The 19,020-nt window shown below is 35.5% G+C and overlaps 1 protein-coding gene across 1 annotated transcript; it reads left to right on the plus strand.

Moving 5' to 3' along the window:
* The first annotated feature begins 423 nt into the window (after positions 1–423).
* Positions 424–18,009, plus strand: LOC143571740 (disease resistance protein RPV1-like). The gene is made up of 6 exons (XM_077057082.1): positions 424–902; positions 1,014–2,115; positions 2,189–2,479; positions 2,576–4,046; positions 17,715–17,852; positions 17,936–18,009. The coding sequence occupies exons 1-6, from the start codon at positions 424–426 to the stop codon at positions 18,007–18,009; spliced, it is 3,555 nt and encodes a 1,184-aa protein (XP_076913197.1).
* The last annotated feature ends 1,011 nt before the right edge of the window (positions 18,010–19,020 follow it).

The raw sequence follows: 19,020 nt of genomic DNA on the forward strand, positions 1-19,020 counted from the left end.
CCCAACACTACGAGATCCGAGATCTTGGTTAACCGCTAGTTATTTCCGCTAGCTAGTAATAAATGTAACACTGCAAGATCCGATATCTTGCTTAACCACTAGTTTGTTTGTTATTTGATCCGTCCAAGGGACCTACAAGAAAATACTATGAATTACTGAAAAGGTATTAGCATATATATTGCATCCACTAGTAAATGGTCTTCACGCGCACTCAATATTTTTGAAGGTGGGTTAGGTATACATTTTGTCTTTATGGCCTTTATATTTTATAATACAACTAAGAATCTTTTTTCCTCAGCCAATCATAAAATATATTAATATTAAGCCCTTGTCATCTTAGTATAAACTTTCTCTTATCGTTTCATATAACTTTCCACAGTTAATAAAGCTATCATTTTATTAGATTCTTGAAGCATACATTCAATGGCATACACTTCAGTTTCATCCATTCAAAAGAGCTTCAAGTATGATGTATTTTTGAGTTTTAGGGGTGAAGACACCCGTACGAACTTTGTTGATCATCTTTATCATGCTCTTCACAGTAGAGGCGTTACCACCTACAAAGATGATGAGAGAATTGAGAAAGGGAAAAAGATTAACAATCAGCTCATACGATCCATTGAAGAGTCTAGATTTCACATCGTTGTTTTCTCCAAAAACTATGCATCTTCATCGTGGTGCTTAGACGAGCTCGTAAAGATTATGGAGTGCCAGAGGACGAGTGAGCAGACTGCTTACCCAGTCTTCTATGACGTTGAACCCACTGAAGTCCGCAGCCAAAGCGGGTCAGTAGGAGAAGCCTTTGCAAAACATGTAGAGAAAGAGGCTGCTGAAAGATGGAGAGATGCTCTCAAAGAGGCAGCATGTCTAGCTGGGTGGGAGTTGAAGAACACTGTTGATGGGTAATTCCTTCATCTTGTATCACTACGTTATTACTTTATAAAAATATTGTATATTATATAATTGAAATTAGTTGGATTGTGAGTAATCTAATAGAATTTTCGTTAACACAGACATGAAGCTAAGTTCATCCAACTAATTGTTAAAGATATATTACTTAAGCCACATTTCATTAATTCGAGCGTTGATGCGAAGTTAGTAGGCATGGAGGACCGGGTAAAGAATGTAGTGTCATCTTTAGAAATTGATTCCGATGATGTATGTATGGTAGGGATCAAGGGGATAGGAGGTGGTGGCAAGACAACTTTGGCCCAGGCTGTTTTTGATCATATATCTGACTGGTTTGAAGGTAAAAGCTTTGTTGAGAATGTCCGAGAAGTTTCAAAAGACTCATTTTCTGGTTTGAAGGAATTGCAAAAACAGGTCTATACAGACCTGTTTAATGATCAAAGCATTCATATACAAAGTGTTGCTCACGGGAAAACATTGTTGAAAAAGATGATGTGTAGTAGAAAAGTTCTTCTTGTTCTAGATGATGTGGATCATATAGACCAGCTTGAGGCCTTAGCAGGTGAGCCTAGTTGGTTTATGCCAGGAAGTAAAGTCATCATCACATCAAGAGATGAGCAAGTGTTGAAGGCACACCGAGTGAACTTTATTCATGATGTTTGTTTATTATCGAACGAGGAAGCAGCTTGCCTCTTCAGTAGGTATGCAATTGGGAAAGAGATTCCAATTCGAGGGTATGAAGAGCTCTCTAGAAAGGTTGTAAAATATGCTGCTGGACTTCCCTTAACAATCAAAGTTTTGGGTTCATTTCTTTGTGACAGAACTGAAAGTGAATGGGAACATGCACTAAAAAGACTAAGAACAATTCCCTTGAAGGAAACTTTGAAAAAACTGGAAATAAGCTATGATGGTCTAGAGGATGACTACAAAGAAATATTCCTAGATGTTGCATGCATACTAAAGGGTATGGCAAAGAAGAAAGCAATTAGATTACTTGAAAGTTGTGGATTTCATGCAGAACTTGGTTTAAGAGTTCTTGAGCAGAAATCGCTGATAACTATATCTTATGATGGCCACTTGCAGTTGCATGACCATTTAGAAGAACTTGGCATGAATATTGTTCGTCGTTTGCACCCTGATAAGCCTTATAGACATAACCGACTATGGATTAAAAAGGAAATTGAAGATATATTGGTTAATGACTTGGTAAGATTAATGTTAATTTAACACATTTATATTTGTCATGACAAAATTTCTGTCTTAAGATTTTTCTTTACAGGGTACATGTGCAACAAGAAGTGTAAAACTGTTGTATGTGAAGCTCCACTCAGCTATGATTATGAAAGGTCTTAGAAAGATGAACGGGCTTAGATTTCTTTACGTGGATGACGTACATAAGGAATTGATAAGTAATGAAGTTGACCAATACTTACCAAATACTCTACAATGTCTACATTGGTCTTGTTATCCCTTTCAGTGTTTACCAAAAACATTTCAAGCAAATAAGTTGGTTTACCTTGATATGCAGTATAGCGGCATCTCTCAACTCTGGGAGGGGGGAGAAAGAAAGGTAGAATTGTTGACGGTTTATTGGCTGTTTTGCATGATCTGTTATTACGCTATATTGTGTCAATCATATTGATATTCATTTTTTCCCTTAAGTCAGGTTCTTGATGAGCTCAGATTTCTTAACCTCAATTTTTCACCATTGAGTACTTTTGACCTTGGGCTGACTCCATATCTCGAGGAGTTAGATCTTAGCAATTGTTATGACCTTGTAGAGCTCAACATGCCCTATCAATGTCCAAAGCTCAAGTTTCTCAAACTTAGTGGTTGTAAGTTAAGCAAGTTTAATCTTGGGCTTACTCCATATCTCGAGGAGTTAGACCTTAACAGATGTTATAACCTTGTAGAGCTCAATATGCCCAATGAATGTCCGAAGCTGAAATTCCTCAAACTCATTGGTTCTCAATTGACCTACCTTAATCTTGGGCTGACTCCGTATCTCGAGGAGTTAGATCTTGGAGAATGTAATGCCTTTGTCGAGCTCAATATGCCTTATGGATGTCCAAAGCTCAAATTCCTCAATCTCAATGGTTCTAAGTTGAAAAACTTTAATCTTGGGCTAACTCCACAACTTGAGATGTTAAATCTTGAAGGATGTAATGACTTCCTTGAGCTTAACATGCCGGTTGAATGTCCGAATCTCAAAATCCTCACAATCAGTTATTCTAAGGTGAGGAACCTTAATCTTGGGATGGTTCGGAATCTCGAGGAATTAAATCTTGGAGCATGTAATTACTTTGAAGAACTCAACATGCCCACTGAATGTATAAAGCTCAAATTTCTCCACCTTGGTGATTCTAACGTGAAAAACCTTAACCTTGGGATGACTCCACATCTTGAGATTTTGGATCTCGGAGGTTGTTATTTTCTTGAAGAAATTTACGCTCCAGTGGGATGCCTAAAGAATTTGGTCTACTTAAACTTAACCGGTTGCCAAAGGTTTAAGGACTTTGTTAACAGACGACATGAATTAGGTGGTCTTGGTTTAGCAGCTACATTAGCACTAACTGCGGAGTCCGTGGATATATGCCCACTGCATCCTAAAAGTAATTTGCCAAAATTTCAGTTTAAATGTAAATATATTGAACATTTACCCTCGTTGAGTGGAAATATTGAGAAGCTTCTTTCTTTCGGTTTATGTGCTTGCACGAATCCTGAGTCTTTTTCAGCAGGTATTTGTGGTTTACAACATTTAAGAGTGCTTACACTGGTAGGTAGTATTCCAGAAGTGCCCAACGATCTGTACCAGTTAGTGAGTCTAAATGAGCTACATTTGTGGATAAAAGAGATTAAGTATCTTCCAGATAGCATTTGTATGTTGAAACATCTGAAAATTCTTCAACTTAAATCTTGTTGGCTTCTTGAGCAGTTACCCAAGGATCTTGGCAGATTAGAGCGTTTAGAGGAGTTATCCCTAACGGAATGTATATCCTTACAAGCTATTCCAAACAGCATTTGTAAGTTGAAGTGTTTAAAGTATTTGTGTCTTCCCTATTGTATTCAAGTAGAGAAATTGCCTGAGGATCTTGGATGTTTAGAATGTTTGAAATTGTTAAATATAGAAGGTGCAGGCATAACTCGTCTTCCACGGAGCATTTATCAGCTTAAAGATGTGTATATTATTGGGTCTACATGGCGGCTTGAGTCGTATGGTTTTACATCCTTGACAGAAATCTCTACATACATGGCCTCGTATCACATAGGCAGTGGCGGGCTTAAAAACCCATGACCGGAGTCATAGATATATATTTTTTTTTTGTACTAGATAGAGTTGTCTGGTACATGTTTGTCAAGCAGAAGGGGCATGGAGTACCGGTTTTGGGAAAAAAATTCAGATATCATATCGAGTTTCCTAATCCCGGTGTGTAAGATTGTTCGTTGTTTGATACTTTGATTGCTTTATCTTCTAGTGTTATTATTGTGCTTCAAATACCAGTGTGTTAAGATTGTTCCTAAAGTCTTTGGATAAGGCAAAATCAGAAATCATATTAGGCTGATCAGGGCGATTTGTTAAAAAAAACGGGTATGTTTGATTGTTTATTGAAATATAAATTTTACGGAAGTGTTGTTTGATTGTTTATTACTTTATTTAGTGTTTATTAGTCTAGAAAATTATGATTATTAGTTGAGTGTTGTTCATTGCTGCTTGTTTGATTGTTAGTCTTATGGATAATTAGTTTTAGGTTCAAGACTTTAGGTGAAACTTGAATTTGTGGATCTAATAACAATAAATTTTCAGGCGAGTTCTCCAACCCGACCCGAACGCCAAACTGACCTGGGAAAAATTCTCTGATGTGCCACTGCATGAATACATTTGTAGGATATTTTCCCTTTGTTGTAAATATTTGTTATAGCGATAAAAACATGCTCTAAGCAATACAATGTATTTTATAGCTCTGAATCGCTAATTATGGTTCACATTTTTGTGTGGCTTTATGTTATCAATGATTATGAACCCAGCATAGTCTCTCTAGAAGACATTGATGCATTTCAATGTTTCTCTTTTGACAATCTGAGTTCTTTTTAACTTCAATGATCCCAAGTGTGCATTCAAAAATGCATAACACCTCCAAAATCATCTCATTAGAAGATGGGTTGATTTGGATTATCTTTTTGTCTACAATGAGTCGTACGGGTTAGCCTAAAAGATTTAAATAAAAGGGATACATACATAAAATAGAGTTTTGCTTGTGAGGTTTGACCCGTGCAAAGCTTACCTATTACCCAATCCACCCATTTTTCCATGTCTAGATAACACTCCGGTAGGATACGAACTGATCATCTCAAGTTTTTATTTTTAATTAAAAAGAAAAATTATAGGCCCAGTACTGTCACTTATTATTCATCGAATTTTTCTCAATCTGATTTTGCCGTTATTTGTGCTATTTGGGGGTATTCACTCGGCTGTTTTAGCTGCTTTTATTTGTAGCAAGAAGATATATGAGTTTCATAGATATAATCACATTCAGGTCCACGACTTTCTTTTCTGATTATTAATGTAAAAGTAATCAGTCAAGAATGATAAACGATAATTAACGCACAACTTAAAAAAAACTGACTTATATTATAACCAAAAAATGTAGCTAAAAAAACTAACTATAGTATCATTGGTAGTGATGGTGGTGATTGGTGTGTTGTTATACCTAGCCCTAACTTTGTACATGTATTTATACTAATAACCCAAACTTGGTCACCAAGCATAATATGTGTCCACCACTCAACTTGGCCACCAAGGTGAACTTGGAAAAAAGGTCAACTTAGCCAACAAATTGAACTTGGCCAACAATGTGAATTTGGCCACCAAGGAAATGGAAGAATGTTTCATAATACACCCCTAGATTTTAACTGGCTTGTTAAAACTTCTTAGGCCCGGTTCACTGGCTTGTGAACCGGAATAGAAATTAATCCAACATTCAACCCCCCCCCCCCAATTTCTGATTCAGATTAGAAAAGGGTGAGGAATTATGCCCGATATAACTTGGTTCGGGTGTGTCGTTAGACTTGGGTTGACCCGATGTTGTCGGTTTAGAGCTTGGACTTGGATTGCTTTAGGATGTTTCTTCAATAGTGGGTTCGATTTGACTATTTCCATTGTCAATCACGGCCCCCACAATAGAAAACATGGCCGGCTCATAGTCATTCTTCTCGACTTTTTTTGCCCAATTCCACCCTTTATTTTCATCAAACACAACAAACATACCGACTAACCACTATTTTTTGGGTGTTTAGATCGAAGAGACGATACGCTTTTGAACCCGTCTTCGACCCAAGATAAATGAGTTGTCTCGACCTGTCATCAAGTTTCTTTAGATGTACGGTATCAACTTTAGCATACGACATGCACCCAAATACTCAACGTGTTCAATAATCGGTTTCTTTATCTTGAGCCATTCATATGGAGTTTGATCAACCAAGGCTCGGGTTGGGACTCGATTGATTAAAAAGGTTAACAACTGGTACCATAGAGAAGCGGCCATAAACTAGAGAGTCTTGACCAATTTGAAAGATCATTTAATGTAGTTGAAATAACTGAATTTTGGGTTGTTCGATGAAATAAGGGAAACTCGATGGAATTCATAACTATCTCAATTTTTTCCGATTTTCTTTTTATTGTCTGAATATTCGGGAGCTAAGACCATTCCAATGCTCCCTTTCGCCATGCATAAACTAAACCAACAGTTACGATAAGCACAAAAATTAAAGCTTCTACAAATACATATACACCTAATACATCGAAATTCATTGCCCATGGATAAAGAAAAACCGTTTCAACATCAAAAACAACAAAAACTAGAGCAAACATATAATAGCGGATTCTAAATTGTAACCAAGCGTCGCCTATTGGTTCTATACCTGATTCATAACTAGAAAGTTTTTCCGGTCCTTTGCTACTCGGAGCTAAAAATCCCGAAATGAAAAATACCAAAATAGGAATAAGACTTGATATTATCAAAATGCCCAAAAAATATCATATTCGTAAAGCAGAAACATAGATGCACTCCTATAAACGTGGAAAATATACCGGATTAGTAAATTCAACTTGAACTTTTTAAGTCGTTCATAGAATGTCGGACCACTTCTCCCCATATATAATTCGGTACATGCATCACCTTTAGAATACTCCGTACCATCCCCATTAAAGTTCTGTTTCACCTTTCTACCATGCCATTTTGTTGTAGCGTGTACGGGGTGGTTAAATGCCGAATAATTCCCCATTCGTCGCAGAACCGATTGAAATCACGTGAAGTGAATTCTCCTCCCCTATTGGTTCGGAAAGTTTTCATTGGTAAATGCACCTCTGTCTCGATTAGGGTTTAAATCTCTTACAACTTTTAAACGCTTCACCTTTTCTTTCAATAAAAACGTCCACATTTATCGTTAGTAATCGTCTATAATAACAAAGACATACCTATTACCGGAGATAGTGGGTGGGGTTATTGGACCGTATAAATCGCCATGAACTAACTCCAAAGGTTGGGATGCTCTAAACGAGGATGTGGCCGGAAACGAACGCCTCATTTTTTTACCCACCAAACACAATTCACACAATTGATTTTCATGTTCAACACGTGGTAAACTCGTACTAGATTCTTTTTGGCCATTGATTTCATTAACTCGAAACTTATGTGCCTAAGCCTTGCATACCAACGCCATGCATCATCTTGGATCCTTGAGTGTAAACACACGGGAGCTCCAATCTTCATTCGTATTTAATATAGTCAGATTGCGGATCTCTTTATCTTCATGAGTAACCACATGTTCTCATCGTACATGGTCAGAAGATCGCGTTTCATCTGAATGTCATATTCGGACTCTGACCGAGACTTATTATATTTAACTCCGTAATGTAATAAACTAGGTTAGCAAGTCTTGGTCACCCGATTTTCCTTGGAAAAGAATTAAGCCTTTTCCCTTGATTTGAAATGATGACTGATCTCCGAACTTAGCCCTCCCGGTTATGTTCTCGTCATATGATTACTTGCCTCATTATCCAGATACCAAACATCATCTTCAACCCGCTTGATCTCGTATTTCTTCTGTATTAGGTTTTATTCATTTAAAACACAACTTGATGCATATATGCCGCATCATCAAAATTTTCACAGGTTTCAGTTTTGTTTGCTTCTTGACCCTTTTGAACTCGGTCCAATGCAAAGTGACTAAAATGGTCACATCGCTAACATAAAATCTTTGACCTATCTTTCTTCACCTTTATTTTCCAATGACTTGATGGCCCTTGTTCGGTACAGGGGTTCGGTCTTGGTCATTAAATCAGCCTCCACTGCGACCTCTACCTCCTCGTCCCCGCCCCTATTAGATTCAAAACTTCTATGACATGATGGATCATATTTACCTAATAAAATTTTACCTTGGTTACCCCCTTGAATTTCTTATTCTCGGATTCTCTCCTCATACGCTCGGAGTCGACCTACAACGTCTTTAAGCCCCGTTTTGTTGAGATCCAACACTTTCTCAAGCGAAGCAACCATCTGAATATACTTAGATCTTGGGAGACTTTTGAGAAGCTTCTTTACCAACCATGCTGCATCTATAACGTCACCGAGAGCCGCGGATTTCTAGACAATGCTCGATAACTTGCCAACAAAGTTATCTATGGAATCTGAATTGTTCATCTTCATAATGTCAAATTCCATTGACGAGACGTGCTTCTCTAACCCGTTTGGCGCCTAATTGTCGGGTTTTGATCGAATCCCACATGGCTTTAGCAATTTCTTGATCTCCAATTTGCATGATCAAGGTTTCGGGTATGGATTGAAACAACAATTCAATAGACATGTCATTTTTTGTCTTCATCAGACGAGTTGATGGTGTCCCAAACTTTGTGAACTCTTAGAACTACTTTCATCCTCAAAGCCCACACGGTATAGTTCGTTGTAGTTAACATTGGACAATGAACGAAAGATAGCCCGTTCTCTTTCCCCTTTGGTGGTGGTTGATATGGTCTAAAATATACATATTGTTATCTATATATTTCCTACATTTTAAAGTACTTTGAGCTAGGTTTTTATTGAACAAGTGGCTCATATTTATGTTTTTAAAGTTTTGAGAAATAATGAGTTAAATTGAAGTACTTTTACTAAAGTTGAAACGATAAGTGAAAGGCTGAACAATTTTATATATTACTAGCTTTAGATGGGTTAAAAAGATCTTTAGACACGGTTTTTAACCGCGTCAAAAAATAGTGATGCAAAAGCTCTCTTTATTTTTAGGCGCGGTTTTCAAAATCGCGTCAAATACTTCTTACAGGGAAAATAAGCAACTCGAATTTCTAGAAATCACTTTTAGCCACACTTTAAACTGCGTTAAATGCTCCCAAACCACAGCAAGTATTCTAGAAAATTATTATTAGCTGCACTTTTAAACCGCGTCTAAAGATCATTTAATAAACGTTAATTTGCAATTGTAGGCGAAATCCGGAATTTAACATCCCAAATCTATTTAAATCGCACAATTTTAACAATCAAAATCCGCCAAAAATAACACAATAAACCAAAATGAATTATATCCAAAAGTTTACAATACAAACTTCAAAATACAATATTCTACTAGACCAAAATACATTAAAACGAGAATTTTACAATATAATTGTCAAAATGTATTAAACAGAATCGTGGCATCATGTTTCGGTAGCAATCGTCGTGTCTGCGCTGATCAGGCAAACCCTTTGTCTTTCCTGGCTCACGTTCACCCTTGGGGTCTTGTCCCCCGTTCCTTACAGTTGGTCCAATTGGTTGCTGATTTTCATCCTCATAGTCTTCAACTCCAAAGCTGAAACAAAGCAAATTACCTATGAACTAGCTAAAAGAGTCACATTTTTCTCTTTTAGTAGGAAATGCAATGTTGGATAACATGAAAAAGATAAAAATGGGTTCTTACTTGTGAGTGATTGATTTGTCGTGTCATTTGTTAAGTATGGATACTCCAATCTGAAAGCAACGATTGTTTAGGGATTATTTGGATGTGAGATTTCAAGCAGATTGTCACAAATTCTTCCATAAAAGATAAAAATAAAGAAAATGACATAAATTTAAAAAAAAAACAGATTTAATAAACAAAACTGTTGATCCCATTCATTCATCAGTTAGTTCTAGTAGTGATTTATCTTGTTCAACAGGTTGTGTAGAAGAAAGTGGGTCGGTGGAAACAGACATGAATTGTGATTGTGAAATTGTCCTTATGAAACTTTTGTTGAAAATTGTGTCAACGATAAAAGTCCTGTTGACATCAAGTTGTAAGCCTAGGATAAGTGTTTGAAAATGATAATCAAATGAGTACTTCATGTAAATATGTGTCATCAAATAAAAGATCATTTTCTCAAACAACTAATCAATCACAAAGTCCTCAGTCATACAACTATTTTGATAACAACTACTATGATCACTACCAACAAAATAATTTTGATTCATGTTACACTAGTGTTTTTGATGATCGGGGTCACACATCAAATGTGTTTTACAATCATGTTCCTTTCCATGGATCACTTTTCCCACCGCACCAACCATATTATAGTTCTGATGAGTTCTATAGTGCTCCTAGGAGAAAGTTTTGTTTTGTGTGTGGTCATTCTTCTCACCTTGCTAGACATTGCAAGCACTAGTTCAAGAAACAACTTGATATTCAGAGGCGGATTACTTTTAGTAGCCCTGATTCAAGGACTGATCAAGCTGATAGTGAAGCCAGTGAAGTGGATGTGAGATCCAAAGTTAATAAAGAAAAACGTAAAAACAAACCTTTCCGGAAAACTAAAAAGGATAAAATCAAAAAGGATCCAGGACTATAAAGTCTGAGGATTCAACAAAAAATAGTTTTAAAATCAAGAAAGAAAGGTCTAAAATTGCCAAAACAAAGGAAAAAGTTTTTGCCTAGATTCCTAAGGACTGTCTTCATCCAGTGAGTCTTCACCAAGAAATTAATTTTTTTAGGAAATAAAATCAAGTTTTGGTCGATTTACGGTTGACCTTCCCGAGACAAAAATGTCTCGGGAACCCATGTCTAATTAAATGTTGAGTGCATGCATGGTCAATCAAGGAGGACTATCAAGAGAATTACTTAGATAGTGGTTGCACTCCGCATATGACAGGAGACGAACCCTTGCCATTTTATGCTAAACCATTCGATGGGGATTCGAGTCTTTCGTAAGCGACATGGGAGGACAAACTTCAAGGAAAGGGAAACGTTTCATATGATACTTTGTGCTTCAACAACGCCAAACTTGTTCAAATGAGGGGCGTTTCTCAAACTCACCTCATCCAACTACTTCTCTCAAGTGATGGATCTAGCATTAGCTGTTGGGTTTCGGTTGAAATATTTTCAACCTTGTGATACAATGTTAAAATAAGCATTTAAAACAAATCTCTTTATATTATCTATCCAAAATTTGATTAATATTTATTTAAGTATTTTATGTATTTAAGATAATAAAATCATATTATTTACGATAAAACTTTGATAGTAAAATTAATAATAAAACCATGCAATATTTAAATTTCGCAAGAACACACCCGGTCATCATCAACTTTCTGAATCTCTATCTAGTTTTTAGATTTGTTATTCAATTCATATTTATTTTCCCGAAATTATTGTTACTTAGGCTTTCTCGTTGGTTTTCCGAAGAGCTTGATCTACCTTTTTATATAATCAAATCATTATTGCTTTGTGTATTTGATCAGGCCCTTTCTACCTCTTTTAAACCATTTAGGGGACATATGCGTAGTTACACTATTTATCTATTATCTAGTATTCAAAACCGCGACTGTTTATCCTTGTGTGTTTATTAGGTTATTCCTAACTTGCTATTTGCTTACTTGATTTATTTGAATACATTGCGGAGAGGTCCATCATTAATAGTATCATCATACGACCGTCGTAGTGGCCGGCGTCCGACGCATGACAATGGTTTCACCGACAACCCATCTTTGGTAACCAATGCTCGACGCATGGCAACGGTTTAGCCCTATCTTTATATTTGTTTGATTTGTTTATATGCTATAGCTTAACTGTTTATCTCACAGGAACAGTTTGCATATTTCTTTATTTATTATAAATTCTTATTGTAATTGTAGTGTCAAAATCTGGTGTTTTACTCACTCAACATGTGTTACTGACAAAATTTATATTTTATACGCATATGCATGTTATTGTTTGAACTAGTTGCAAGATTTGGTGAAGACTTAGTGAAGAATTAAGTTAGAAGAATTATAATCAAGACTTAGATTTGTATTCATTGTTTGTTTAATGAGTTGTACTTTGTATTTGAACTTATTTGAATATTTAAATAAATTAAATAGATATTGTCACCTTTAAATTATTGCATGATAGTACATTGAGAGCTGTGAGCAATCATCTCACGCCCAGGCATTTCTGCCTTAAGTTGGGGTGTGACTAGTTGGTATAGAGCCGAAGGTTTAAGATAGGTCGTTAGTGGTACCTTAATAACATGCTTAGGTGCCTCATACGTGCTTATCTGTTTGCCTTATATGTTCAAAATTTATTATTTACAGCTTTCTTAGATAATTAGTTAATGATTGTTTATTATTATATTTTCATGCACACACACATAACTCCGAGGCTATGCCTCAACCTTCAAAGATAATTTTTCTTAAATAATTTAAATTAAATCATATTGCCTTTCATATTTGGGAAATTCCTTAAGAATTCCCTAATTTTGTTTTTACTCCTTCACCTTAAGTCTAGGTAGTATGACAAGTTCCTCTAGGCCGAAGTGAAACACCACTGTTATATGACCGACACCTTATGTTGATTTTAAACCGAATTCACGGTGGTTCGTTGCTTAATTCGGTAAATTTCGATTATTGTGTTTTGTTATTTAAATGGTTCGTTAGGTGAAAAATCCATGGTATCCATGGGCACTCCTACTATCCGTTCCTCAACTTGTTTTGAATGTTATTTTATTGGAGTTCATCATACGTGGTGGTTCACGGGATGCTCCAACTACTCATATTTTTCTCTCGTTTATTCGTATATAGTTTGGTCGATTAAAACGTCATGTAATGCTCATGGCCCGACAAATTCTATTGTATTGTTAATTCGTTAATTTGTTGGACCATTTAAAATGTCATGTAATGCTCATGGCGGTTCAACTCAGTTACTTTTATTTGTTAGTTTTGTTGGGCATTCAAACTGCCATGGAAAGCTCATGGGAGGCCAACACACAAACTTTGTTTCGTTAGTTGTTTGTTAAGTTGACTTAATCAAATAAAAAATTAACTTTTAAACTGACCTTATCTCCTCATCTAGTTATCACGCATTAATCGTTTTGACTACATCAACTCGTATGTATTTACGCAATGCACCCCTCATCTTACAATCTTTTACCTCTATTCCTCTTGATACGACGCAAATCCCTATTCATAAAAGCTAAGTTATTATAAGTTATCTAAAACAATTATTCTTTTATTATTTAAATGATTTCCTCAACGTATCATTCACCTTATAAATCTTTATTTTTTATCATCATAGAATGTCTTCCCAAAGAAATCATCGTCATCCTCGACATCAATCATTTGGTTCTTATAACCGATGTATGGCTGCTTGTATAGCCAAGGAGTTAACTGCTGCAATCTCTAGAATGTGAACTCAATTTCAAAACATTAATACAACAAATTCAATCATGTTCATTAACTTCTTTGCTGATTGTTTAAATTCATTTACCCATACTCATCCTCATGACAACAACAACAAAAACAAGCGCAATTCAAATCAAGATAAACTATGTTGTTAACCAAATCAATCATCAACCTCGGCAAAATCAAAGTATCCCGAGCAAGAAACTTTACATCTCGTTATGCTCAACTAGTAACTTTCATCATTCCACTCAATCCTCATGTTTTTTTTGCACCCAATGTAATCTCTTCGATCATCCCTACAAATACTTACCCTACATCGCTTAGTGCACAAGACGTCCCACAACGGTATATGTCGTATACTTAACCCAATACACCTGCTGCATGTGCTTTCTACAACTATGGAAACCCTAATCATCTACGCCATATGTGTCCTCGAATTATTCATATTCATCTAGCTCAAGTTTATCAAACCAACTCAAATCAAACACCGCTTTTGCAACACATACAAGTTCAACCTAATCAAGCAATCTCAAATAAATTAACCCCAAATTATTCAAATTTTTGTAAATTCAATTAATCAAGGTCTTTTAAATCAAGATGAATCAAATCAATCGTAAGTAAGTTTTCTCAAAGAAGACTTTTGTTGTTTTCGTCATTTTTATCTAAAGATATTTTTGTCAAATCAATCATACACTATAGCAATTTTTTGTTGGTTTTGAAACAATACAATTTGAATAACCCATAAGTTTTAAGCGTTTTATCTCAGACAATAAAATTAATCTTACTTTCCAAAGACAATCATTTACAATACCGTACCTCTTGTTTAAATTGTGTATCCTAATTCAATCCTAACCCATCTCAATACCCACTGCAAGGAATCCTTTCATTTCCAACTCTTAAGATTTATATCCTTATATCAAAGGAGATTTTAGAAACTTTAGTAATATAATTAAATCAACTCAACCGTTCAATTAATTTTTAGCAATGTTTTATATAAATATGACCTTCTAGTTTACAAGCAAAATGTTTAAAAACTTTATCACCATGTTATGTCTTTCAAATGTTTTGTAACCCACACGATGAGACGAGTTATGTGGACCATCCGATAATGAAAGTAATTGTGGTCCAAAACATAATTATCGAAGTTCTCGCATGGAAATCATAATGTGTACCATTGTGTGTCATAATATATAATCAAAAGTAGTTGGGATAACGGTACAAATGTAAAGATGATAAGGACGTGGTGGATACGCTGCCGGTACATCTTATATATAAGTGCCCTCATCGGATTTTCATTTGGAGCGTTATTTTGACTATCCAAAGTTCTGTATTATGATAAATTTTTAAATTATATTTAAAAGTTTTCTTTTCCTCAAAAGTTAATGGTTTTGTTATGGTATTCTTTAATTTCTGAACAAAATTCCCTAAAGTAGGGGAGACTGTAACAACTCTAATTTTTCAAACTTATATGTTATATCCGATACCCGACCTGCTTTTATGTTCGAGAAATTATACCGAGAAAATAATCGCGTCTATCGAGTTTTTTATTATTGTATTAATATTGTTTATTATATCAATTTAATATATATAAAATAACTTTGATTTATATTCAAATTTAACCCAAAACTAAACTTAAACCCTATTTTGGATCCACCTCAATAGTACAAGGACTGATTTGAAATATATGAATATTATAAACCTTTAACCCATAAATCCATTTACCCAACCCGTTTATCACCCCAAACTCGCAACCCAATTACCCAGATCGTATCTTTTACCGCAATTCTCGTTGTATACTTGGTAATTGAATCAAGGATCTTGTTAATCTTTCCATTTACGGCCTACCAACACTCGTTAATTTGTAAAATTAATCAAACTGATACGTAATGCCTAATTGTACTTAACCGCCATAGCGCATTCATGAATATACTCCTTAACGAGCACCATAACACAATTAAAAATGCGTACACTATCCTCATATCAGCGCCAATCTAACCCCTATAACTAATTTGATTATATCGATCGGATTGTACCGTCATCGTTCTTGGCCGACCCTGTTCGTTCCAATTTAACCACCGTTTAATCATCGTTAAGGTAATTATTTTATATGGATTAGTTTGTCTATGAGTCTGGATCATTAACCCTATTGGTAATTGATCGTATATGAACGAGATTAAACGATTGATGATTCTAGGGTTTGTTCTTGAACTATATAAATATAATTATATGTATATATGTGAATATATTATGTATTAAATTAATAAAGGTTTTTATAATAAAGGGTTTGATAAGGTTTTTTAAATTAAATGGTATAATCTTTTTATTTAGCATATCAAAATATGGTTATAAGCTCGAGTATTTATAAACGATTCTATATTATTATTATTAATAATGTATATTTTAAACGTATTTTTAGTTTCAAATAAACATTTAAAACAAATCTCTTTATATAATCTGTCCAAAATTTTATAAATATGTATTTAAGTATTTTAGATAATAAAATCATATTATTTACGATAAAACTTTGATAATAAAATCAATAATAAAACTATGTAATAATTAACTTTCGCAAGAACACACCCAATCATCAGCAACTCTCCGAATCTCTATCTAGTTTTTAGATCTGTTTTCAAATCATATTTATTTCCCGCAATTATTGTTACTAAGGATTTCTCGCCCCTGAAAAGCTTGATCTACCTCTTTTTATTATCAAATCATTATCGCTTTGCCTATTTGATCAGGTGAGTAATCACTCCCATTTTTACCTCTTTTCAACCTTTTTGAGGACATATACGTATTTACAGTAGTTATCTATTATCTAGCATTCAAAACTGCAATTGTTTATTCTTGTGTGTATATCAGTTTATGCCTAACTTGCTATTTGCTTACTTTCTTTATTCGAATACATTCGGAGAGGTCATCATGCGACCATCATAGTGGCCGGCGTCTGACGCATGACAATGGTTTCACCGACAACCCATATTTGGTAACCAATGTCCAACGCATGGCAACGTTTTAGCCCTATCTTTATATTTGTGTGATTTGTTTATATGATATGGCTTAACTGTTTATCAACAATTTGCATCTTTCTTTATTTATTATATATTCTTATTGTAGTGTCAAAATCTGGTATTCTACTCACTCAACATGTGTTGTTGAAAAAAAATTCTATTTTATACGCATATGCAAGTTATTGTTTGAACTAGTTGTAAGATTTGGTGAAGACGTAGTGAAGAATTAAGTTAAAAGAATTATAATCAAGACTTAGATTTGTATTCATTATTTGTTTAATGAGTTGTACTTTGTATTTGAATTTATTTAAATATTTAATTAAATTAAACAGATATTGTCACCTTTAAATTATTGCATGATGGTACCTTGAGAGCTGTGAGCAATCAGCTCACGCCCCGACATTTCCGACTTAGGTTAGGGTATGACATTTAATGAAGTTATATCTGGATTATTGCAAGGATTTAGTAGAACTGAACATGCCGGTTGGATGTCCAATGCTCAAATTCCTCGAACTTTATGGTTCTAAGGTGAGTAGCTTTAACATTGGGTCGGCCCCATATTTAGAGACATTGAAACTAGCATATTGTAATGAGTTAGTAAAACTGCACATGCTTGTTGAACTTCCAAAGCTTAAGTTCCTCAACCTTGGCAGTTCTAAGGTCTCAATGTTAACCTTGAGTTGACTACACATCTGGAGAGGTTAGATCTTCAAATGTTATTTTCTTCAAGAAATTCACGATCCTATGGGATGCCTAAAAAAGCTTGTCTTTTTAAACTTAAGAGGTTGTTCAAGGTTGATTGCTACTGCTCTTGATTATGCAGTTTTCATGTAAAATCTAACTGTAGAGTCTCTAGATACATGCCCACTGCATCCCGACAACAATTTGCCAAAGTTTCAGTTTAAATGTGTATATTATGAAGATCTGCCCTCATCAAGTGGAAATCTTGAGAAGCTTCTTTCTTCTGGTCTATGTGTTTGCACAAACCTTGAGGCTTTCTCAGCAAGCATTTGTGATTTACAACATTCTATAGAACTTACACTATAAGGCGGTATCCCAGAAGTGCCCAAGGATTTGTACATGTTAGAAAGTCTAAAGCACTTAACTTTGACAATGAAAGAGATCAAGCATCTTCCAGATAGCATTTGCATGTTGAAACATCGGATATCTCTTAAACTTAGATGTTGTGAGCTTCTCGAGCAACTACCAAAGGATCTTGGCAGATTAGAGAATTTAGAGGAGTTACACCTTACAGATTGTATATCCTTAGGAGATTCCCGAGCAGCATATGTAACATGAAAATTTTTGATATATTTAGATCTCCGCTTTTGTATATTCTAGTTGAGAAATTGCCAGAAGAACTTCGACGTTTGGAAAGTCTGGAAGAGATTAATATAGAAGGTGGAAGAGATTAATATAGAAGGTGCATGTAGGGCCAAAAAGTGTGACTTGCGATATCAAATTACGAAACCCGTTATATATTAATGGTAAAATGAATAATTAAAGCCGACGAGGAAACCGGACACAAAACGAGAGCTTCGGGACACGCGTTTAACTTCAACGGGAGAAGATCTTCTAGAATGTTAGTTGTTTGGCTATAAATAGAGCTTTATGTTTGTCATTTATGTGTGTGTTTGTATTGTGTAAATCATCCACCCAAGGGGAGCTCACCTAGGGTGGGTCGGTTCTTTGTTTATGTTATCAATCTTTTAACCGACAACGAGATCATACATTTATCTTATCTTTATATTATTTATGTTCGGTCGTTGATTTACCGCACCCGTCTCGACACGTTTATCGAGGGCAAAACTGTTCGGTGGTCGTTTTGGGACCTACAATTAGTATCAGAGCAGGTCGAATCTTATGATTCAACTTTGCTCTTGATATTCGAGTTCTATATCCGCTATTACCCGAACCGAGACGTTAAACCCCGTTGAAGTTTGAAATAAAGTTAGAAGTTTTGAAAATAAAGTTTGAAGATCATGAAAATAAAGTGGGAAATAAGCGTGTTTGAAGCATTCTCCTTGTAGATTCGAATGTTCGGGATCTACAAGTACCCGATCAGGGCGTTTCGGGACCGTTCAGTCACACGCCAAAATTCCGGCAAGCCTCGGGTTACGGTAGTTGCAGATCTGAAGCGTTTTTCCAGCGGGTCACCATGGATGGCGGCGGTGAACAGAGAAAAGAAAGAAAGAAGAAGAACGAACATGGCCAGTGACGGGCTTGTGGTGGTGTTTAATTTTTTCTGGCGCGATCGCCGGAATCGATTTTCCGGCGCCATTAGATCAGGGAGATGGCGACTGATGGTGATGATGTTGGGATGGAGTGGTGACCGGAGGTAGAGTTCACAAAAAAAATCCGGCGACAATCACCGGATTTGGTTTTCCGGCGGCCGGAATGGCAGCTGATGATGTTGGTGGCGGCTG

This window comes from Bidens hawaiensis, unplaced genomic scaffold (genome assembly GCF_021521415.1).
Source record: "Bidens hawaiensis isolate Kalapana, Puna unplaced genomic scaffold, B.hawaiensis_p1.1 tig00025558_1, whole genome shotgun sequence".
Taxonomy (NCBI): domain Eukaryota; kingdom Viridiplantae; phylum Streptophyta; class Magnoliopsida; order Asterales; family Asteraceae; genus Bidens; species Bidens hawaiensis.